At 52.8% G+C, this 16,326-nt stretch overlaps 1 protein-coding gene across 1 annotated transcript in view; it reads right to left on the bottom strand.

Annotated features, from left to right (window-relative positions):
• The window catches only part of LOC119092387 (vesicular glutamate transporter 1), a gene marked incomplete at its 3' end in the record, with an annotated part of 37,372 nt that overhangs the window by 5,459 nt on the left and 15,587 nt on the right, over positions 1-16,326 (bottom strand). The window contains exons 2-9 of the mRNA XM_037215349.1: positions 14,374-14,403; positions 13,674-13,807; positions 11,870-11,949; positions 11,150-11,268; positions 10,491-10,608; positions 5,131-5,305; positions 1,350-1,639; positions 516-759 (exon numbers count right to left, since the gene is read on the bottom strand). Of these exons, the coding sequence (XP_037071244.1) occupies positions 516-759; positions 1,350-1,639; positions 5,131-5,305; positions 10,491-10,608; positions 11,150-11,268; positions 11,870-11,949; positions 13,674-13,807; positions 14,374-14,403 (1,190 nt within the window). The remainder of the gene's footprint in view (positions 1-515; positions 760-1,349; positions 1,640-5,130; positions 5,306-10,490; positions 10,609-11,149; positions 11,269-11,869; positions 11,950-13,673; positions 13,808-14,373; positions 14,404-16,326) is intronic.

The following is a 16,326-nucleotide window of genomic DNA, read 5'->3' on the forward strand; positions in this document are numbered from 1 at the left end:
GCCAGGGGAGAGAGAGGTGGAGAGAGGGAGGCCGCGAGCGCGGCGGGCGAGAGCGGCAGCAGGGGGAGACGCTGCGGGCGGGCCGCGGTCGATACTTTTCGGCGGAGGGCCGGCCGGCCCGGCCCGGCCCGGCCCGGCCAGGCAGGCATGTGGGTCACTGAGTCTATTGATCCCGCCGCAGACGGCCGGGCAGAATGGGATGGCAAATTGTTGATGATGCCCGCGTCGAGTAAGCCAATCCCAAGGCGACGACGTAATAGTGTTTCTGATTGTTTTAACATCTGGGACGACATGAGATGTCTAATTGGACTAGGTTTGGCGGTGCTCTTCGCATTATGCCATCCAGGGGGCGCGGATCACCGGCGTCATCCGATTAGAGCTGTCAACTACAGCAGACAACCAAAAATACGCTCAACCAGAACGACACAGAGAGCAGTATGCGAGTGCATTCACCAAAGATACCGGCCGTCACCTCGGTCACGTAGCTGCACATCTGCATGGCGAGCTGCCCTCACCTGATATGGCGAAACCGGAGAAGCCGACGGCCAGCATGAGGGCGACGATGGCACCCGTGGCGCTGCCCGAGTAGGCCACCACCAGCAGGAAGGTGCCCTCCAGGCCGAAGCCGCCGCAGTTGAACAGCTTGCGCACGTTGGTGGTGGAGAGCAGGTTGTTTCGGCGCAGGTAGTCGGCCAGCTGGCCACCCACGGGCACCACGAGCGTCATCAACAGGTGGGGCAGGGCCGAGACCACGCCGGACTGCCGGACAGGGGAGGCGGCGCCGCGTCACGAGCTGGCAGCAGCCGGGCAGGGGGAGGCGGCGCCGCGTCACAGGCCGGCAGCAGCCGGGCAGGGGGAGGCGGCGCCGCGTCGCAGGCCGGCAGCAGCCGGGCAGGGGGAGGCGGCGCCGCGTCACAGGCCGGCAGCAGCCGGGCAGGGAGAAGCGTCGCCGCGTCACGGGCCGGCAGCAGCGGCTGGCGAGCACACTGCTGGCCGCCCCTGACTGACGCCAGGTGCGGTCATTGATCGGCCGGCGCCTGGTGGTGTGCTGCGTGGTGTGAGGAGCGGGCCAGGAATTGTTTATAGGTAATAATATCAGTTCGACGGTGAGACGGAATAGAACATAAGGGAACAGTGACAGAAATCCTGATTACCATAGGTAATGATAAAACGGAGACAAAAGCTGTGGATGACTGCAAGGACTGGACGACTCACAGGAAGGCAAATTTATGTTTAAAAAAGATACCTTTATTGCCTACAAATATATAAAAGTTTTTTTCGGCTAGCCTAGCTACTTGAAGACCATTACCAGTCGCCCAGCATTTGAACAATACTCACGACGGGCTTACCTCGCCGATGTTGTAGTTGAAAGCCTCCTGGAGGAAGCGGACCTGTAGCAGGATCAGCAAGTAGAAAGTCCAGGAGCGGGCGATGTTGGCCACCAGGATGGCCCACAGCGGCATCGACGTCAAGAAGGCGCGCCACGGCGTGGTGTACAGGGTGGGAATGGTCTGGCCCTGCTGGCCGGCCAGGCTGTCTTCGATGAACGTCAGCTCGCGCTCACTGATGTTGGGGTGGATGGTCGGCTTCTCGAAGGAGAGCCACATCCAGAAGGCGTACCAGATGAGCGCCACGCAGCCTGCGGTGAAGACCAAGCTGAGTTGCTGCACGCGGACAGTCTGACAAGGTGCTGCGGAAAGCAATAGTTCTGTGTACGATGTCTTCGTTTAGTTTTGCGTTGTTTGTTATTCCGTTAGAAGTCGGCAAATTTCGGCCGCAGATCCATAATCGTGTTATTTGATGGACCAGCAAGGACATTGTCAGCTTGCGTGGTGCAAGTGATTTTAGGGCTGTTCTCTTGCCATAAAAGATCACGGTAAGTCCTAGCCAGCCTTTCATCGTACTTTAGATAATGTCAAGCCCCGTTTCGAGATCTCTGCTCGGCATATTAGCCGTAGCTTTGCTGAAAAATTCCCGGTTATGTAACACTGTCATCAACCTGACGAAATTTACAAAGTATAAAAAACCTTCAGGAAATCACCTACCTTTGGCAACCAATTCAGCATTTTCAGATACGCAGGCTCAGAGGTGACCTTTATTAAGTTCCCCCTCAGTTTGGAAATGCTTATTAATCTCCGCCCTGATTCACCGCTCGCGGACTTGGGGGGGGGAGGGGGGAGGCAGTGTTCATGCAACCGCTGACGTCTCTAAACTAAGGAAGATAGAGCCTAGAAAAAGACCTCAGTGGATTGGTATGAATGATAAATCGCGATTAGCAATGCGTTCTAGTTTGCTTGGTCTATAACCGATTTCATTATGCATTTTCATTATCATTTTGCCAGCCGCGGACTGTCGTGCAGTGTTCTTAAGAAAGCATCGCTTTTCCGGAACCAGAAACGCTATAGATGCCCCATGGACTACCGAAAATTTGGGCGCAACTGCACGACATGCCGGAGAGGAATACTCAGGACACCTTAGGTAAGTCACGTCGTTCCCTTCCCATCCAGATAAGGATACTCTGAGGGTTACTCTAGGCACCATCCAGCATAGATGAACCTCCATCGGCCAATTTTTCCAAATTTGTTGCACAGCGAACGCCTCACATTTGTTTTTCACCTATCGTAACTTTCACATCATCGCACGTTGCATGGACAGCGTGCCATGTGATGCCTTCCTGGTGCGGCGCCAAATCACTGGTCGAGGCGAGAAAAACGAAGCTGAAATAAAGGGGTTGACGGAAGCCGACCGCGCAATTTCTCAAGCACATCAAGCTCTCAATCCTCTTAGATTCCAATCACCTTCGGAGCGCGGTGGTGCGACACTCAGTTAGGCTGGACGTCTCCAGAGACGGCTCCAAACCCCCCATTCACACGGGGGGGGGGGGCGCCCTGCTGCTGTGGATCGCAGCTCGATGTCCGACAGCCCCAGCGCGGCATGAGAGGGGCGGGTCGGGCTGGGTTGACTCGGCGCCGACACGGAAGGGGCCGGCGGCTGCGTCATCGGGCCCGACTATGACGACCAGCGCCGAACGCCGGCGGCGGGGCGGCGCGCCCGCGGGCCGCGCTCGGGGCGGCTGATCAACTCGCTGCGGAAGAGGGGGGAGGGGGGGGGACGGCGGGGGGGGGGCACCCTGCTGCTGTGAATCGCAGCTCGATGTCCGACAGCCCCAGCGCGGCATGAGAGGGGCGGGTCGGGCTGGGTTGACTCGGCGCCGACACGGAAGGGGCCGGCGGCTGCGTCATCGGGCCCGACTATGACGACCGGCGCCGAACGCCGGCGGCGGGGCGGCGCGCCCGCGGGCCGCGCTCGGGGCGGCTGATCAACTCGCTGCGGAAGAGGGGGGAGGGGGAGGCGACGGCGGGGGGAGCGGGAGGGAGGCAGGTCCTGACTCAGAGCAGCGGCGACTGGCGGCGGGCCCGCCGCGGTCCAGCATGAACCACGCCAAGCCGTCACACAACAACTAGTCAGCGTGCAGTCTGGTGATGGGCCGATCGACCGATGATATTGTTATAGCGTATGGATGCCTGGGTGACCTTGAAATAGTCTCCCGAAATAGTCTGCACATATTTGCGGGCGTGTGACTCGGAAACTAGATGGATTTAGGTATCAAGAAGGCCAGGGCTGCGAACTGCACCGAATTATCTTCAGTATGGTTATCCCTGCTCAAAACCCTATGCAAACGTGGAAAACCCCCTTTAAATGGAGTGCTCCACATTTGCATAAGGTTATGAACTGGGACCACAAAACACCCAGTGCAAACATTTTGCAAAACAATCAGTGCAGTTCACGGCCATGTCATTTTGATGGGGCAAAGCACCCCGGTTTCCCAGCTTGACGACCGCGAAGGTGTGCAGAATACTTCGGTCGGACCAGTCCAAGATCACCCAGACATTCATGATGCCACTGAAACATCACACAAATACTGCCGTCCCGCTGGCCATGTAGCGCTCAAGGCCAAGAGCAAATATGATTGACGAATTATTTTTGCCTGGTGTGCATGAGCACGATTTAAATCGACGCGGTCGACCATTTTAAGCCATTGAGTGGAAATTTTGAACACGGATGATGTTTTGTGCTATCAGGGCTTTGGGCAGTGGTACGTGTTTTAACGGAAGTGAGGCGAGGGATCGAGTAACTTAAGATTATAGCCGTAACCGAGTATGTAAGTACAAGCAAACAACATGGCATCACGAACAAATATACAATAACACTCCGAGAAATTGCCAAAATAAGCGCAAGTGCAACAAGTGAGTCGGTCTGTCCGCTACAGGGGCAATTCTGACACGGCCGTCCGGCAGCAACTCTGACGTCATACAAACGACGAATTGAGAAGCTCATTTACTAAATAGTGAAATGTTCTTGTCCAGAGCAGTCTTTTATACATAAAAGCATACCAATAGTTACAAGAGGGCTTACTTCATCACTTTGATACTTGGCACATTTTATGTTCAAATATGGAGCATTTCCTTGAAGGGCTGCATGCTGTGTGTTGGCGGCCTAACATATCTTGCGCAAACTTAGGTCATTAAATGGAAATGCCACAAAAGGTAAAAATGAGAGGTCCAATCCACCCCGGACTTAGGACCCGCACTAAATGTAGTCCACATGTGATGTATATTATTAGCACCTGCAATTACTTACCATTGTCAAAGCCTTCTTTGTTTAAATTGCTTGGATTTCTCAGTGTAATCTTGTTTTCAAGCTAGTGGCCAAAACCGCTTCGATATTTGGATGCAGTGGTATCGCTCGACTTACACAGCCGTTTCATAACGCCCGCTCAAATGGCCAATGTCCAACGCACAGAACAGAATCGGTTTTCTTACGTTACGTAACCACACCAATCTCTCCCTCTCTCTCTCTCTCTCTACTCTCTCTCGATCTCTCTCTCTCTCTTATCTCTCTCTCTCTCTCTCTCTCTCTTCTCTCTCTCTCTACTCTCTTCTCTCTCTCTCTCTCTCTCCCTCTCTCCTCTATCTCTCTCTCCTCTCTCTCCCTCTCTCTCTCTCTCTCTCTCTCTTTCTCTCCCTCTCTCTACCCTCTCCCCCCCCCCATCTCTCTCTCTCTCTCTCTCTCTCTCTCTCTCTCTCTCTCTCTCTCTCTCGCACCGGTGCTCGGTGCACGCACACCCACCGTAGAAGTAGAAGGGCGCCGGCCAGTCGTCGTCGATAGCGAGCAGGGCCGAGATGGGCATACCGAACACGGCGCCGGCGTACGAGCCGCAGAAGGCCAGCGTCGCCAGCCGAGACCGCTCCAGCGGCGGTGCCCAGTTACGCCACATGCCGTGACACGCCGGGTACGTCACGCCCTGGGGGAGGGGGAACACCGGGGTCACGAGGGTCACGTGATAGAGCGCGGGAAGGGCCAGCGCGGAGTGCACGTGGTGAGGTGAAGCACGACGGTGGTCAGAAGCGGAGTAACCGGGTTCGAAGCCCGGTTGGATCATGGCTTCTGGACGCCAGCATAATAACCGTCGTCGCTGGCACGGGCCTCACCACCGATTTTAAGTTTGATGGACATAATTTTTCAGCGATCCCTTCGAGAAATGGGGCCTTCTCACATGGGGGTGGGGGGGGGGGGGACTCCTGGGCAGCATCATATCTAAGGGGTAGAGGGCACTGCAGACACGTACCCCTCGTTTACAGTTGTTACATGCATGACTATCTATGTCAATGGCTGCCAAAATCTTAACAAATCTGGAATAGGGACTTTCTGATTAATGTGCAAAAATTATATGCGGACGAAAGGATAACATGAAGATGAAAGGGGCCTCCTGATATTAAGAGGGTGCCCGTTATCCTGAGCAGGGTCTCTTATTTCATAAAGAGAGCCACCCGACCCCGCAAAAGGTCCTCCTTAACAAGAAATAGAACCCCTGATCCAGCACATAAGCTACCTCATGCAAAACGAGGCCTCCAGATCCCGAGCACGTGTCTCTTGATGCTTGAAAAGGTTTTTTGAGCTCTATTTATTGCACTTTTGGCTTAGTTATAGGGACGGTGGCGCCATAATGGTTAGGACGCTTGGCTGTAGACCTGCCGGTCCTGGGTTCGAGTCCCTGCCACACCGCTACTGCATGACCCATGGTACTTAATAAAGCCATCTCCTTTCGAAATGGCCCTGGCTGTCGGTGAGACTTAATGCCCATTTAATATCATCAACCTGAATTTCGGTAACATGTGTTTAACTTGCAAATCTTCACCTCGGTGAGAAGGAGTCCCCAAAGGTTGTGAGCGGGCAGAGCATACTCTTCCCCCCAGGGCTTCTAGCAGAGGGGCAAGTACCCTTCTTCCCCCCTACTACTCTGCCCCTAGTCGCTGGCTCGCCAAAACAAAATAGGTGTGCAGCAACGCGCACCCTACACCCTTCTGATGAAAAGACAATGCAGAGCACACTGACTGATCATGATAATAGACTCAGAAATCCTCGACAATCGGTACACTGGCGGCTGGACACACATGCAGATGATGTAGGTCATCGCGTCATTGTTAAACCAAAGAACATGGCTGGGACTTGGGCTCAGTAGTGTGTGAAAAATCATGGACATTTGACGGCCGCTGCCACCGATTTCCATTTGTAGGCAATGACATGTTTTTACGGGATGCTGGTAACAAGCTTCAGACGAGGGCGCCGGCAGCAGTCAAAACAAGTTTTGCACAGGAATGGTACACGGCTCAGTAGCATATGCATTCGCCAAGTAATAAAAAACCGCAGATATATACTATTAGTTTCATAGCTTAGTAAGAGAGAAAAAGGGACATTCAGGTATATAAACGTACATTCAGACATTAAACACACACACACACACACACATACACACACACACACACACATATATATATATATATATATATATATATATATACCTGAATGTTTTCCCGGTTTTTAGCTAGGGATTCAAAGCATAAAAACGGCCTCTTTACCTCAACCGCTACCGTGCTTTTGCGTTTCACTGCAGCCAAGCCCGTTGCGGATGAATGCATACGGATTGGGCAAGTCCCTTCCGCCCTGAGTGTGGCCGGCGCTCCATTCACCGCCAGCTTTCGGACGGGCTGTACGCGCAGTAAACCGATACCCACTGATGACCAGCCGGGCGTCGGCTGACGTATTACGGAGGGACGGCTGGCCGACTAATGCGACTCGGCCCGATCCGGCGGCGGCAATTAGTAAGCGCCCTGCGGCCTGTCACTGTCGGTCTTACCCGGGGACTGCGGCCTGTCACTGTCGGTCTTACTCGGGGACTACGGCCTGTCGCTGTCGGTCTTACCCGGGGACTGCGGCCTGTCACTGTCGGTCTTATCCGGGGACTACTGCCTGTCACTGTCGGTCTTACTCGGGACTACTGCCTGTCACTGTCGGTCTTACCCGAGGACTGCGGCCTGTCACTGTCGGTCTTACCCGGGGACTGCGGCCTGTGACTGTCGGTCTTACCCGGAGACTACCGCCTGTCACTGTCGGTCTTTACCGGGGACTACCGCCTATCACGGTCGGTCTTTCCCGGAAACTCCGGCCCGTGAGTGTCGTTTCGACCCAGGAACTGCGGCCTGTCACTGTTAGTTTTACTCGTGCGCTGCAGTCTGTCACTGCCGGTCTTAACCAGGGACTGCGGCCCGTCACTGTTGGTCTTTACAGGAGTCGGTCTTCCGCCTGTCACTGTCGGTCTTTTCCGGGGCTGCGGCCCATGACTGTCAATTTGGCCCGCGGACTGTTACCTGTCACTATCGGTCCAACATGGGAAATATGGCCTATCAGTGTTGGCCTTACCCAGGATCGCCCCCTTTCACTGTCGGCCTTACACGGGACCGCGCCCCATCAATGGCGGTCTTACTCAGGCGGCCAAGACTGCTGTATTGCAGATCAGGCCTTGACAAAGTGTGTGTAATCATACGCGCTTGGCTATGTGGAGGGAATGAAGAGAGCATGCAGAGTCGAGTTTTGGGTAAGACGATCCAGCAGGATGATCATGCAACCAACATAACAATGATGCGAAACATTACAGGTTATCGACGATTCACGAGATCCTATAGCGGCCGGCGTTCTATTGTGCCTGCCGTATCACGAAAAATAACGCGCATGCAGCTTTTACACGTCACTTCAATGACAAAAAATTAGCAAAAACACTGTTTCACTTCCAAGCCTGATTTCTTCACAATTTGCAATGCGTTGCGACAGTATCTCAGCCCTTTTGCTGGGAGGGACGAGTTAGGTGTTCGAGGCAAAGCAAACCTTTCAAGATTTTCTCAAGCTTGAGAGACGGCGTTCGTTATGAATGACTGACTGTATCTATAGCCCACAGTTTTCATTTCATGTCCTCAACAAACAACGCAACAAAACAAAACAAAAACAGCTCGCACTTTGCACCCTCGTGGCAACATAAGGTTTACCACTGACGGCAAGTGTAGTGTCTGTGGCAAGTGTATATACAGCCGTATATTAATAACCCTGCCGTCGCCATGCATCCAGCCCTCCGTCAGGCTGGGCACCAGCGACTGCCGAGAGCCAGGACCCCTGCTGGTAAGCACAGGTCTCTGCTGCGAGGCCTCAGATTCGCTCAGCCCTCTATAGCCTGCCGTGCGAAACACAAGGATCTCGTCCGGGCCCAAGGCGGATCTCATGTGCCTACTGCTCAGAGATGGTGACGGCTAATTGGATATTGTGTCTGTATCACACATGATTTTCGGAATTTCATTGTTGACGGCATGTTTTTCGTCCGTCCGTTGTTTGACTCGCGTTTTGACTTCGGTTTAAGAAACGCCTACAACTTTTCAGGGATGACCCCATGTGAACCGAGCTATTCTAAACTGAACACATCTTTCTTCCCGGCTGAGGGCACTGCAGTTGCGACGCTGCATGGGGACCACCAGACAGGGGGCTGCGGGCGGCCTCTCATCATCGACGGAGGGCCCGTCACGTGCGGGGATTACCCGGCGCCTCTCGTGCCGCGGCTGAGGGCTCTGGCACTCATCAGAGCGGCCGGCGCTATCATCCCGACCCCCAGACAATCGCCGCCCAAATGACTGTAAATATGATCCGTGGAGAGAGGCGCCAGCGGCTGCAGAGCCGTAATGAAGCCATCCATAATTTCACGACTCCCTTCCCTTCTCGCCAACAGGGTCCTTTCGCAGTGCCTCGAGTGCGGGAGGCACAGCAGCGACGGCGAAGTGAGCGTGCATGGATGTGCAGTGAAGTTCGTGATGAATTTGTTCAAAGGGAGTGACCCACCTTTAGAGCTTATTAAAAAAAAACACGCGGTCTGGTGAAGCCTCAGGTTCATTGTATTAGACAAATTAGTGTACTGCAAACACTAAGGAGCACATATGTTGGAAATATCAAATACATTACTCTTATAGTGGTGACCGGGAAGTCGAAATAACGACAGATTTCTCCCGTACTTAAAATCTAAATTCTCAGCTATTCGGAAGGATTTAGGGGATCCTTGCGTTATCCTTAAAATCGGACACGGCTGATGTAACAATAAGTGAAAAGGACAAAGAACTAGCAAACTCCCTTAAAGAAGGTGCAAGAGGGATGCAGTTTCACATTTAGTGACAATAATCAATTACAACTGAGTACACGACAAAATGCTTTGGACATGAGAAACAAAGTTAGATAGTCAAGTACTTCCAATACTACGCTGGTACCGCACAAACTTGAGCTGCTCCCCCATGATTTGTAGGAGGCCCATGCGCTAACGGCGTCGTTCAACCACAAGAGTCCGTTCCGTCGCTGGTCTTTACAAAGGCGTCGTGCGGGCGGATCAAAAGAGCGCACAGACCCCGAGTCCATGGACGTCCTGCGTACTATAAATAGCCGCATTTCTTGCCGCAGTCAGCCAGCCGTCGCATACAATAGCACCGATCCATACACCAGCTGGGCTCGTAAATCGTGCCACGTTTGTTTCGCGCGCCGCCAATGCCCGGCAGTCATCGGCGCACTCTGTCAACTCATGCAAATGGAGCCTAATGGAATGGGTCACTCGCCGACTGAATCCGCTCGGCGGCGCACGGACATGTACGGATGCCGTCCGATCTGCTAGCCGTTTGTACCGGAGGGTGGTGACGTAACCATGACGCAGCAGTGACTGAAAGCGCCAGGAGCACGGCAGCTTGGGTAAAAACGTAATTATCCACGAGCAGCCACGAGTGCCTCAAATGTTCATTCCAAAACCGACTGTCACAGGTACTAAAGACGGGGTAAGAAGATCAGGTGGTAATTAGTTTAGCACCAGCATTGACATCGACATCAGAACTGACAGCAATACATGCATATTATAAAGACCGGCTGTTTTGCTTGATCGCATGACTCGAAGTGACTCAACACAGCCGCTGCATGTCATGTAGCATATGACCCGGACGAGAAGAGCCGCCGCGTGCAGACCCACTTTACCCGTACACGGCGGAGGCCCCCCTGCACCAGGCCCTGCGCGACCCCGGGCATCGCGAACACCCGCCTCTGTTGGACGCGGCATGGCGCGGCTCACGACAAACACCCACCTCCACCAGGCCCTGCATGATACGGAGCACCATGAACGGCGCCGAGCTGCTCATCCTGGCCGCTGTCGGCAGCAGGAAGTTGAGCAGGCCGGACGTGGCAATGGCCGTGCCGAACACCCTGCAACAGGACCATGGTCATGCGGGCCACTCTTCAGCATGATGACAACAGCGGCTAACGCTCTGGACAGAAAGATGACCGCACCGCCCATGCTGTGACACGGCCCATGGTCGCACCGAACACACTGCAACAGGCTGCTGCATTGGCGAATGCCGCGCATTCACAGTAGGGAGGTTCCAGTGACGGGCGTTCAATTATAGGGCGGGGTTCAGCAAAAACATACTGTAAGGCAGTGACAGCTACGACGAGAATCATGCCGTAACCACGGTCGAACGCCCTCTGCCGGCAGCAGGGCGCAACGGGAACGGTGCAGAACACCTCACACAACGAGGCCCACTGAGCGACGCCGGAGAGGAGCGGCGGATTTAATGGGATGTTCGCGTTCAGTTTTTAGTTATCTGACGTCCGCGTTTTCTCTGACCCAGTAATTTCACCAAGTCATGAGTACAAAAGGCAGGGTGTTGATTCCCATCGTCGTGAAGAGGGCATTTATTGGAGCAGTTGCACTGGGTGTCCATGCTATTTCAGTTCAGATACTTACCTATTAGGTGGAAACTTGGATGCGAGAAATCCTCCGGGTATCTGCGTGACTAGATATCCCCAGAAGAAGGCGCTATCCATCACGCCTTGCTGCCCCGTTCCCCAGTCTACGTCCGGTATCTGCAGTACAGGAAGCGACATTTTTCAATCAGTGGTGCCTGCTGAGGAGCGCTACGCATTCCATCCAATACACGTCCCCTTATCACGCACGTACGCATGCGCCAACCCCACGCGCCCCTGCACTGTATCATCACTTCTTCCCTGTCCCGTGCTGAATGGGAAGAATCCAATAAGTTTCGCATTAACCACGCTACGCTGACTTCTGTTTGTCAAGCCGCAACGAACTTCTTTAATCGTCTGGTAATGAAGTTCTCACTTTGATCCAGAAACGCAATTTTCCTGCGGTAAAGCCATTACATCTAGGCCCAAAATAAATCCGACGGGAGTCCAAAGAAAGACTGCGGCACTCCGCATGTGAGGACGGGTTTTGGGCGGACAGTCGATAGGCCGGACCAGCCTCGACAGGCTGTGACATTTGTAGGCGTTACGACAGCTGTCAAACAAACATATTGCAGCTCATAGACATGCCTACTGTCGTCCGGCAGCGCAGTTTTGTTTGAATAACAACATAACTCAGAAGCGGCACGACCTCGCGATGGCGCGATATTTTTAGAAGTGTCAAAAATGAGCTGTTTCGGACAATGACGTTCGGTGAACTTACCCCTGTTATTGCGTCGGGCTCGGTCATCTTTATCATAGCAACACCCAAGTTGCATCGAATTCCGAAAGATATCAGAAAACCTGGAAACATTACACCGTGAGTACAGCACCCCTCGGAAGTTGGTGGTTCCCGGAAATCACCATCAATTCCAGCAATTACTCCCAGCTTACCGCAATCAAAGTCTTCAGTTACGGCCGGCACAGGCCTCCAATCAGAAATACAACACACTTATTGAGTCCGTAAAACGGCGAATCATCTCGATAAAGACCCCGTTTTAGATAACTCAGGGTATTAGGGAGATTGCTTCTTACGCTGAATTTACCTGCAGGGTGATTGTGATATCCCCGCGGATGTTGTGGCAGGTTCCGTCTCCATACTGTCACTCACACAGCGCGATTCCCCTGCTGCGCAGATGACTAGCGCGGCGCGTACGTATGGGTCGTGGGACGGCAACATCACGCGCGGCTAGCTTCCAAACTAGGCGAACGGCATAAGCAGTCGGGTGCAAAATGCACACATAAAAGTATAGATGCTCTTGAAAGCGCGAAGAAATGGGCCAAGCGCATCTGCATGACACATTAGTGAGGTCGCTGCCTTGCGTTCAGTTCAGAGCTACCGCCGATGTCAGAAGGACGTAGTTGTTAGATGGCTGGCCGCCAGACTAAAGGTTTGTTTCGGCCGTAGTCGTACTCTCCCGGAGGCACACAGAGTCAAGGCAGGCTGTCACTGCGTCAAGTCAGGGTAGTCGAGGTGGCGTCAGTTCCTTTCAAAATTTAAGTGAGTTGAAGTTGGATTTGATCAAAGCATATAGCCTGAAGCTATCGGTGAAATAATTATATTAAAAATAGCCAGAGGCGCCTATTTTTGTTCTGGTAATTTACATACACAATGATTTAGACGCCGGGCGAATATTTACTCTATAAGCAGTATACATTATCCATGTGGACCTATACACATTTGCTTTATCTACTTAAGTTGTAGAGTGCATTTGCGAGGAACTTTATGTATAGATGAGGCAGTATTAATAGCCTCGTTCCCCGTAGAACCAACAGAATAATGGAAAGATTGTGATATTTCGGTTGCATGCGTTTATCGGAAGGGATATCAGTAGTACTGGTATTCTTCTGATCAAGTAGTGCTGGATATTCTACTGATAGCCGTTTCGATAAGGGCATGTAACCGAAATCTTACATCTATTTCAGTGATTCTTCTGTTTATTCTTCAATGAATGAGGCTGTTTATACTGCCTCATCCACATTTGTTTGATTTACATTTGACTCTTGGCTTTATTTGTTCTAATGAAGCCAATTACAAAATTTCTTAACCTACCCTTTTAAGCGAAATATAAATCGACTCAAACTTAAGTTGAATTGCACGAAGCCAAAACATCGATATGAGTTTGAATTTGAAGTTGGAACAGATTCAGCTAATGCGAAAATCGGAGCCAAGCTCAAGTCTATTACTGATCTGTCTTTGCTCTTCAGGAGCGTGAAATTGCAACGTTGCGTGAAAAACGTCAATTGCACGTTTGTCTGATGATTACCCATCACAGCAGTTGAACCAAAAAAACTGGTGGCCGAGAGGTCGGAAACATTCTGACCTTCAGATCAGAGCATCGAATCCCAGGGAACGGGGAACTCGAGAGAGAGCACGAGCCAAAGCGTAAGGCAATCTGGTGCATCATGACCAGCATGTCACATCGAACCACAACCGCGTTTCATGGCTACAAACACCGATGACCGCGAAAGCGCTCGGCACAGCCACGCACCGACGATCGACCGGACGCCAGGTGCCGCCAACTCACCGATGGAGGCCAGCCAGGCCAATGTGTATCGCTTAGACATGCTGGGACGGCACGGGCAGTTGGGCTCGACGAACTGGTCGATTTTCCGCACCTTCGGCTTGTCATGGCGCACCGGAATGCGCTCTCCGTTCGGGCTGCGGGAAAAAAACCATGGGCATCGTGGAGTGTCGATCCACAGGTTAGGCGTTCGAGCGCACGCAGCGAGCTGGTGGTGCAATGACACTGAGTGTCTTGGCTCTACTGGGGTTGTGGGAAGGCAGGTTACAGCATGGCGGCACGGCTACAGCAAGCGAGGAGAACGCTTTCATTGTTTGCGACTGCGACACCCAACTGACCTTGAATTGAATTGAATGGGTCATTTCATAGGTATCGCCATGCCGATGTTTTGTTGTCCAAAATCGTCAAGTGCACAGACCTTATGAGACCTACATCTCTCAAAATAAACTTCACCCATCATTGCGCTGTTGGTTTAACAAGTTCACTGTGACTTACTTGCATGCGAGCTCATAAGAACCGCACGCTTTGGTCCCACGCAAACAAAATGGGTGTCCTTGCTAGGCTGGAAGCCGCAAAATACCTCGCAATGCAGTGCCAGTGCCAGTATATCTAACTGAGATATGCTATCTGAGGCTCAAAACCCTAATTTTTTGTTGCAAACCCTGCAGGCGCACGCAACACTTCGAGTCAGCTATCAACTCACCCAAGTTCGAATTCTTCATAGCATTCCCGGCTGCAATGAAAGAAAGAAGAATACGTGATTAGGTCGCTCTAATTGTCGTAACCTTATGGTCTTTGCATAGCGCATCTCAAGTTCAATTGCTGCTTCATTAAAATCCAAACGGCAAAACCACAGGAAGAACATGAGCATATAACCCTGACGGTGGCCTGGGATTTCAATCCTACCATTTGCTGAGATGGTAGGTAAATGGTAAGTTCGTTTATTACCATGGTAAATGGCAGGTTCGTAAATTACCATGGTAGGTAAATGGTAGATTCAAAATCCCAGGCCCAATCCTAGACCATGGTGACACGCTGGCAGCCTTCTACGGAGCAGCCCCTGCCCACCGCCTGCCGAAGACTTCGGGTCACAGTCAGCACGGGTGGGACCGGCGGGCCTCGCCGCACGCGTCCCGAAGGCGCCGACCGCGTCCGCGACGCCGCCGCGCAACCAATATGGGCGCGCCGCAACGCGGCCGCTAATTTCCTTTGTCTGAACGGATTAACTCGCCTCAATGCAGACGGATACCAAGCCGACGACATCGCGTTTGCTTTTTGCATGTGTCAGCAGCGGATCGGGCTCGCTGGGATCAATATAATACGCGGCAGAGTGGAGGCAGTCCTGGAAAGCTGATGCTGCAGCAACCCGTCCGACGTCTCGGCCCGAGCGCCTCGACGCGTCACCGGCGGGAGACATACGGAGGGTGACGTGGCCATCGAACAGCTCGCGCGTGTCAGGAATTGGAGCTCGCTGATGGAAAGCGAGTAATCTCTCTCTGTCTCTCTGTCGCTCTGTCTCTCTGTCTCTCTGTCTCTCTGTCTCTTGTCTCTGTCTCTCTGTCGCTCTGTCTCTCTGTCTCTCTGTCTTCTGTCTCTGTCTCTCTCTGTCTCTCTCTCTCTCTCCTCTCTCCTCTCTCTCTCTCTCTCTCTCTCTCTCTCTCTCTCTTCTCTCTCTCTCTCTCTCTCTCTCTCTCTCTCTCTCTCTATCTCTCTCTCTCTCTCTCTTCTCTCTCTCTCTCCTCTCTCTCTCTCTCTCTCTCTCTCTCTGGTCTCCCTCTCTCCCTCTCGCTCTCCCTCTTTCTCTATCTCCCCTCTCCCTCTTTCTGCCCTCTCTCTCTCTCTCTCTCCTCTCTCTCTCTCTCTCTCTCTCTCTCTCTCTCTCTTTCCCTCTCTCTCTTGTTTTGTCCACTGTTCTCCCACAATATTCGCTCTCAGCTCCATTTCAGCCTATCCGTCTCACAGACCTTTCATTACTCCCTCTGCATCACTTCAGGTTATGATATTCCTTCTCTGGTGCATCGTCAACGCCTTCAGCCAAATTTGATATGAAAGCGCACGCACTAGTATTGTCAAGCCAACACAATGAAGGCTCCCTCGTCCGGTAATTGCTGGTGCGTTTCTAAACCATACCTCATCTGAGCATGATGGTGACAATAAACTTACACTATTTGGTTCCGCATGCACCGACAGGTACTTTGAACATCCCAACACACGTTTCTTTTCGCGTTCGCAAGCGCTTGCGGGCACGCGGCAGCAGCGAATGCGGCCCTGGAACTCGAACATGAAGCCTAAAGCTTAACCTATGGCGGCAGGCGCGCGTCACTCTTGGCTCAGCAGAACTGAGCACACGACGCCAGCGGTTACCTGCGAACCTCAGCAGGCTGCTGCACTGCCAGCTCTACTGACCTTTACTGATCACCATTGTTCAGAAAAGTCACCGGGTGCCAAAATCCACACACATGATGTGAAGTTCCCGATGCCGACAGAGCCACACGCGACCAAGTACCGGCCTCTGGCGAGGCCGTTGACCAGTGCTGGAGCAGTATGTCTTCAACAGAACAGACTGTGCCGGACGCCCTTCGGCAGATGGGCTGCTTACCTACCCTTGCTGGCGATGCGGAAGGCAGAAGGCGCTATGACTGTGACACTGCGAGGT

Source organism: Pollicipes pollicipes, unplaced genomic scaffold (genome assembly GCF_011947565.3).
Source record: "Pollicipes pollicipes isolate AB1234 unplaced genomic scaffold, Ppol_2.1 Scaffold_3447;HRSCAF=4054_pilon_pilon_pilon, whole genome shotgun sequence".
Classification (NCBI taxonomy): domain Eukaryota; kingdom Metazoa; phylum Arthropoda; class Thecostraca; order Pollicipedomorpha; family Pollicipedidae; genus Pollicipes; species Pollicipes pollicipes.